The sequence below is a fragment of the Taudactylus pleione genome, unplaced genomic scaffold, assembly GCF_031769625.1.
Source record: "Taudactylus pleione unplaced genomic scaffold, aTauple2 ptg000251l, whole genome shotgun sequence".
In the NCBI taxonomy this organism is placed as follows: domain Eukaryota; kingdom Metazoa; phylum Chordata; class Amphibia; order Anura; family Myobatrachidae; genus Taudactylus; species Taudactylus pleione.
Window position 1 is genome coordinate 8,361,035 of NW_028284653.1, and position 7,451 is coordinate 8,368,485.

The 7,451-nt window shown below is 42.1% G+C and overlaps 1 protein-coding gene across 1 annotated transcript; it reads left to right on the forward strand.

The window, feature by feature from the left end:
• Positions 1-275: 275 nt before the first annotated feature.
• Positions 276-6,676, forward strand: EFCAB10 (EF-hand calcium binding domain 10). The gene is made up of 4 exons (XM_088480266.1): positions 276-464; positions 2,107-2,271; positions 3,759-3,840; positions 6,093-6,676. The coding sequence occupies exons 1-4, from the start codon at positions 362-364 to the stop codon at positions 6,133-6,135; spliced, it is 393 nt and encodes a 130-aa protein (XP_088336392.1). The 5' UTR covers positions 276-361; the 3' UTR covers positions 6,136-6,676.
• Positions 6,677-7,451: the final 775 nt, after the last annotated feature.

Here is a 7,451-nt window from a genome sequence, read left to right on the forward strand (position 1 = left end):
GCGTTATAGCGGCACTTTTAAGTGCCGCCATCATACATCTACCCCAATGTATGTTAAAAAAATGTTGTGTCTCACGGAGACTGACTACACTTCATCACATAAATCTTATTATCTACTGAGTATTCCTGAACTGAGACAACGTATGAATGATTACACATAGCCCATAGGCAGCAAATTACCAAGAGCCATATCTCTGCGTTTAGTTTCGTATAAAGTTGGTCGCCTAGAAAATGGCGCCTATGAGGCAGCAGTACACAGGGCTCGGGACAGTTTTGGCTCAGGCGTCAGACACACTCTGTGTTGTGCGCACTGTGTATGACGTATTTCAGTCACCTCGCAACGGGGAACGCTGAGAGCAAACATGGCGTCCGCCAGAGAGCTGGAAGCTGAGGACTACCTTCGGGAACACAAGATAACGGAGCTAGTGAATAACCTGACCAGTCTCCTGCTCTTCCACCGGCCCGGTAACCTGCCCCTGTGCTCTGTGTGTGGAGCGGTGCTGTTAGCTCAGTCTTGCCTCCTTACGTTACTGTTACCATTAAGGGGCGATAGGATGAACATAATACGCCCAGGAGGACGTGGTGTCCGCATTAAGTGCATATATATTCCTCCATAATCAGGATATGTTGCTTAGATAATAGTGCTGACTGTTATCAATAGTAATATTAAAGTTTCTGCTTTACTACGTTCGGCCAACAGATGGCGATACAGAACCAGACCATATGTTAGCTATGGTCATTTAACACAAGCCTTTTGAATTTTATGGCTGTGTTCGTATAAATAAATGTATGCTATAGGATTATGTCATGAAGAGTGTAAAGTACAAGTGCATTATTGGCTTTCGTATTGTACCAACCTATTGTCCTCATTCTGAAACTAAATTACACAAGAAAAAATTATCAAATCAATAAAAGTATTTACCAATAGCAGTAGTAATAGTAATTATAACGAATGGCGCCTTCTCCTAGTACAGGGGTGGCCAACCCGTGGCTCTTTTGTTTCTAAGATGCGGCTCCCCCCACTGGAACTGGGAACACTGGTCTCTGAAGCGAGCAGAGACTAAAGAAGCCTCTGATCACTTCAGAGTGCAGCGTTCCCAGTGATGCATTACACGGGTGACGTCACCCGCAATGTGAGGAGTCAGCGGGAGACAGAGCCAGCGTGGTCAGGTAAGTACTGGGCTGGGGGTACAAATACAGGGGGCACATAAGGCCCAAAACTACAGGGGACACTGCATAAGGGCCAAAACTCTCCTGCAAATATCATACCAAAGGCGTACGCACAAAAATAGGGCGTGGCCTTGTGACAGCTAGGCCACACCCTTTTTTGTACGTACGCCTTCGGCGCATGCTTCACGTTGGCTCTTTGGCTTAGCTACAGGTATTTTTTTTGGCTCTTTGCCTCTGACAGGTTGGCCACCCCTGTCCTAGTAGAACTCAGTTGTTATTCTAAGTAATCAAACACATCAGACCTTACAGTCTTACCAGCGCCGTAGCTAAACAGCAGTGCGCCCTGTGCAGCACTGCCGCCCCCTCCCTCCCTCTCCGCCTCCCTCCTCCCCCCTGAGCGCTTACCCTAACTTCCGATGAGAGGGAGGGCGGGATCTTCCGCCGATATTCACTGTCTGGCGCGCACCACTGCCGGAGGTCTCTATCTGCAGACCTCCGGCACAGAGAAGTGTGTGGCCAGTGCCGCTGGAGGATGGTGCCCGGTGCACATGACCCCTCAGCCCCCCCCTAGTTGCGGCCCTGGTCTTACAGTCTGTTTTCCCTAACATACACTCACAAGCTAGGATCCATTTTTGTCAGAAGCCAAGTCACTTTCCAGCAGGTTATTGGACATCTGGAAGACATGCCAGTTTTGCCCACAATGAAGTGGTCAGGGCATAGGAGTGATTCCATGTGAATCACCTCATTATGTCCCCACGGCCTGTGAATTGCAATATTCTATAGTAAATCACGTCACCACACTTCCCCCCCCCCCCTTCTATAAAATTAATAAAGTTAAAAATTATTTAAAACATTTTTTTTTTCAATCTATCCCAAGACCATAGCTTCACGACTGCTCACACTATATTATTTGGATCTTACACACCTCCATTTGCAGAAAGACCACGGGAATTTCTCATAATGCAGCTGGAGAAGTTGAAGCTTGCCAGGCTGGCAGATGTGGACTATCCATGCCTTTTTGATGAATCTAATGTGGATGCTGTCTTTGGAATATTGGACCCTTCAGGTCAAGGTTATATAACAAGGACTCAGTACATTGAGTGTAAGGAATAAGAATATCCATTGTTCTGTCCTAAATTAATAATAATTGTATATAACATGTATGTTATGTTCTCTTCTGTTGCCTGTAGTAGTTCAGTTGGTCTCATATGGGCTAATACTGCCACTTAGAGTAAGCACAAGATAATAGGACCAATGTTTAATTTGACATCAGGTAGTTGCCAAAGAAGAAAAGATCCAGTCACCATATCCAGAATAACTGGGGACTGTTAATGTGGTCAGAAAGATGACAGCGCACAGGCTGATAATTGTCATTTTCTGCAACATTTACCAACATGTCTGTTGTTTTTGGGCCTCACCCTCTGTGATATTGGGGCAGGTGCTAGATAAAAGTTATATCATCGCAGTGGTTTTGCATTTGTTTTATTTGCTAAGAAATAGAAAATCTGTTTTGCTTCTAGCACCTGCATAATCAGTCATATATAAGGCATCACAAAAGTCTGCAGTGCTGGACAGGCAGGATAAAGAGGAAATCATACATAGAAATAAAACAACATACTTGTTTGCTGTAGAGGTTGCAGACATGAGACAAAGGGCAGGGAAAGAGAATAGATGATACAAAGGGAATTCTGCACACAGCCAAAATATATGATAATACCCTATGGAGACAATACAGACTAAAGATCACTTTAGGGTGACTCCACAGTACTTATACAAGTTGTAAAAACTCTCCATTTTTAGAATTCACATAATATAAACCCATAGAATTACAGCTTTCTATAGGACAATGCTGTGATGCACCACAAGCAGCTAACACAGAAGTCTTCCATGAAAGAATAGATCAGATATGAACTCTGATTGGGTATTAATTCAAACATATAAATCTGAATCCAGGCATCCCTATCCAACAAGACCATGTAGCTCTCTCGTTAAAGTAATGATCTATACAAAATAGCTGTTGACTTTCACCTCCATTCTATGACTGGTCATTCTACTTCTGTCATCTTGCATTTGAAACTTCACATTGCTGATATTACCTCTTCTACATCTAGTGTCCAGGATTTAAATTGTAGGATTATTTTATTTAGAAGTGTTACATGGTTGGTTGTTATGGGAGACAGATGAACATATTTGCAAGTGCTTTTATTTATACTTATGTGGTACGAAAGGAAATGTCTAAAAAACGGAATGAGGGAAGCATTCGGGCAGAGTATAGATGAGTATGCAGTGTATCTCTGTGCTCGCTGCTGGGCAACAAATATGTAGGATTAAGGGAAAGTGATTGTCTCCCTCGGTTACATTTCACACCTGCAAAAGTCCCTTTCCTACCATAATGGATTTTTTTTCGACATTTTGGTTATGGTCTGTACAAAAGTAGAACTAATAACTCCTTTACTAGAAATATATTTAAGGTTTAATTTAAAATATAACTAAAAAAGTACAAAATAAACCAAGGTATTTTTAAAACAATTCGATTAGATGTGGATTTCTGTGATCAATAAAACATTTTTATTTTTCTTCTATTGGCAGCTTTAAAAACCCTGGGTGTAGATGTTACCAACTTACCAGCACCACCTGAGAAAATCACACTGGAAGTCTTTAAATATGATATGTAAGTGTTACATGTATTCTCCTCAACACATTTTCCTAAATGAAGCTGTAATGCAATGTGGGACAATGTTATAGCCTCAGAATTTCACTGAAATAGTAGTTGTCACAGTTCATTATTTCCTTCTTTCAAAGGTAGAATAGTCAGATGTTTTAGGAGAGCTCCTGGCATTATAACTCCATCTTAGCAGTAATCATCTTAACTGTAACATACTGTGGGGTTGATGTATCAAGCAGTGTAAAGATTATGTATTTGAAAAATACTACCTCAAAGCTGATAGGTTGCTATGGGCAACTTCTGCACTGGTCCACTTCTCCACTCTCCTTGGTGCTTATACATCAACCCTTGTTTTTGTTTATTTTATACAAGAATTCACACACTAGGTCACATGACCATTATGAAAGATAGGCACCATTCTCCACTACTGTACAAAATCTATTTCTTGGAATTTGAAATATGGAAAACGCATGAGGAGAAAGCAGAAGTAAATCATGACACCAAAGCAAAATCCCTCATGTTATGACAAGCTATCATGGCAATGTATGTAGACGCAGTAGCCATATAAAGCACCAGCGTATTATTCAGTGCTGTACATTGATTAGTTTATATACTGATGCCCTCACTTAAACATAAGGTACATGTGGCCCTGTGCAAACAAGGTTACACTCTAACATGCTGTGATCAACAACTGATTTATAAGGCATCAGTAGAATATTTGGAGTTGCTGCTGGGAATAAATGTTCATGGATGCATGCAGCCGATTACTGCAGGTACACACCATTTACTGGCTCCAGGCACTCCATAACCACAGGCATATAAATAATTCCTGACTCTGGGCAGTTAGTGACTGCAGGCACTATGCTAGTTCCTTGCTCCACTCCAGGTGCGTAGGTTCATACCAGAAGCCCAGAGGAGATAGTTGTTGGTGCTCACATTCACTACCAACACTCCAGTCCTACCAGCACTCACACACTCCCCCTGCTGTAAATTGTGCCTTTCATAAAAGGTCCCTGATGGTACGCGACCATTTTTTTATGCATGTTATGATTTGAAATAAATGTTTATGGTTTTACACTATGCGTGTCCCCCACGTTTGTCTTGTATGAACCGTTGACGTGAGGGGTAATAGTGTGGAGACCAAGTGGAGTGACCAGGTTATTTGAGACCATACAGAAGGATCAAGATTGGAACTTGTTTACAATAACCCTAACAACGAAAAAGTGACTTTTTTTTACATGCAACTACTGAGACTCTTATTATAATTTTTTTTTTTTTTAAGACATATCTTGTACCTCAACTAGAGCGCTTCTAACCTTTTACTCTTTGTGCAAATATAAAATATTATTTTATTATAGAACAGTTAGAGGGATACAGAACGGAAAGGGGAGATGGAATGGGAGTACAGGTGCAATACAGATAATTTAAGAAATATGCAGAGAAATATCACATCTACATGGCTAAAGTAAACGCAAAAAAAAAAACCCAAACCAACTTTCGGGCCCGTGTGTAGTCTTCGTCTGGGTCCCCTTCCTCTCTACCCAGCACTGCAGCAGCAGGGGAGGCTGTAAGCATTTTTAGACTGTAGCGCTGTGCCAGCATCTACTGCGCATGTGCAGGTCTCTGGGGAAATGACACAGCAGCGGTTCTCCCAGAGACTTCTTATTGTGCACGCTCAAAAAGCTGGGAAAATGGGTGCCATGCCAATTTCCCAGTGATTTGTAGTAGGGATGGCTATCGGTATGGTTACCATCGATGACAAAATAGAAAGTGGCCATCGATGGTAACCAACTATGCAATGGATGACCATCGTTGGCTTCACCAACTGATGGTCATCCCAGTTCCATGACCCATTGTGAAAACTTGTAATAAGCTAGAACCTATGAACATAGGGCTGGAATCAGAGGTGCTCGCAAATTTGGTCACGGTGGTTGTGTGCAAAAGTTGCACCCGCAAGAATTTGTACTTAGACGCCCACTAGTGCTTTCTGAAATCCACTGCTTGAATAGATAGACTTCGTCCATCTATCTTCTGAGCACCCGTATGGTATGTTGGTCACAAGTGAGGAGCTGGAACCTGTATCAATGTATACATACAGTAATGTGCTGGAAATATATACTATTAAATAGGTACAGTTAGACTTATCATTGTGGTCACAAATGTGTTATGCAAGGTTCAGACAATTAACCTGTAACCTCATTGTAAATAGCTAGCATAATACTAATGGATACTAACACACATTTCCTTTCTCCCCACAGGAGGATCCATCTGAAAAAAAGCTGTTCAACATTCAAGGCATAACTCCCTTACCTTAGGATGTAATCTACGGTTGCTGGCTACTATATTTGGGTCCTGTATTTGATACAATGTCTATTTATTAGTAAAATATTTTCATGCTGATGAAATTGTAAATCTTGCATTAACATAAAGGGGCCTATCCATTATATGACTTTGTTAACAATCCGGCCAAAACCAGGCGGTTTTGGTCACATTGTTCACAAAGTCGGGTAATGGGTAGCCCCCAAGGAAAAGCAATGCTCGTGCACGCTGGGTCCTTGTCGTCCCCGACTATCTTCTGAACATGCCAGTCAACCTGATGCTCGTCAGGTTTGGCATGTTCAGAGATAGGAGGTTGGTCTCCTGCCCTGAATGACGTTCAGTGTGGGCACCGCACCTCAGCGACCTGAAGGTCTGAACGCTAGACGTTCAGTCTTTCCGGTCGCCTTGAGGATAGGCCCCTTAATACTCAAACCCCTCGTCCTAATATCAAATGTATTCTTTTGAAAAGAGCACTCCCAGAAAATCTAATGTCACAATAGAATAAAAAGAGAGACTGTTATAATTATGCCTCATTTATGTAGCACCAACATATTCTGCAATGCTGTGCAAACAACTTCATATTCGTTATCTACTTTCTATACCACTGTGTCATGGATCACAGCTAAGTACAAGATGGATGTGCAGATAACACTATTAACCAGGTACCTAACGAGGTTGCTTGGGATATGACCGCAGCCAGATGAGATTTCACTGAGACAGTCGCATCCCATGTGACTGTGCCATCCTCTATTTCTCCCCCTGCCTCCCTTCCCCCTCCTCCCTGCATTTTAAGATAAAATCTATACTGCACATGTGCAGAACGGATTTCCAACTGCTCGTCTGCCTTTCCTCCACCCCAGAGTGATGTAGCAGTCTCTGACCACTGACTTTACATGCCCGTTTTACATCCCCAGAATGACACTTACACAGCATTCTGGGACATAAAACTGGCATGTGATCTCAGCACATGTGCCACTAACAATTAATGTTCCCAACTGAGCACTATCACACGGATCTCTGCAATTGATTGATGTAGCAATGCTAACCTCTTGCCATCTGTGTTGCCCAAGTTGTGTACTTAAGGGTAGCTGAAGAAATGTGGCACAAATATTTTTGATGATAGACCTAGGAGGGACAGGAAAATAAATAGGTATATTTTATAAAAGCTGTATCAATCTTCATCTCCTACTAATCCATTCAGGGGGGAATTCAATTAGACGCGAAAACTTAACATCGGTGAAGTTTTCGCACAATTCGTTTTGCTGCAATATTTTCGGGTCTTTTGTCTATGCGCGCTA

Bases quoted from the DNA above. Each gene is read 5' to 3' on its own strand.
- EFCAB10 (XM_088480266.1), top strand. From the start codon at position 362: ATGGCGTCCGCCAGAGAGCTGGAAGCTGAGGACTACCTTCGGGAACAC. The intron at 465-2,106 runs GTAACCTGCCCC...CTCCATTTGCAG, and splicing joins CCTGCTCTTCCACCGGCCCG to AAAGACCACGGGAATTTCTC. The intron at 3,841-6,092 runs GTAAGTGTTACA...TTCTCCCCACAG, and splicing joins GAAGTCTTTAAATATGATAT to GAGGATCCATCTGAAAAAAA.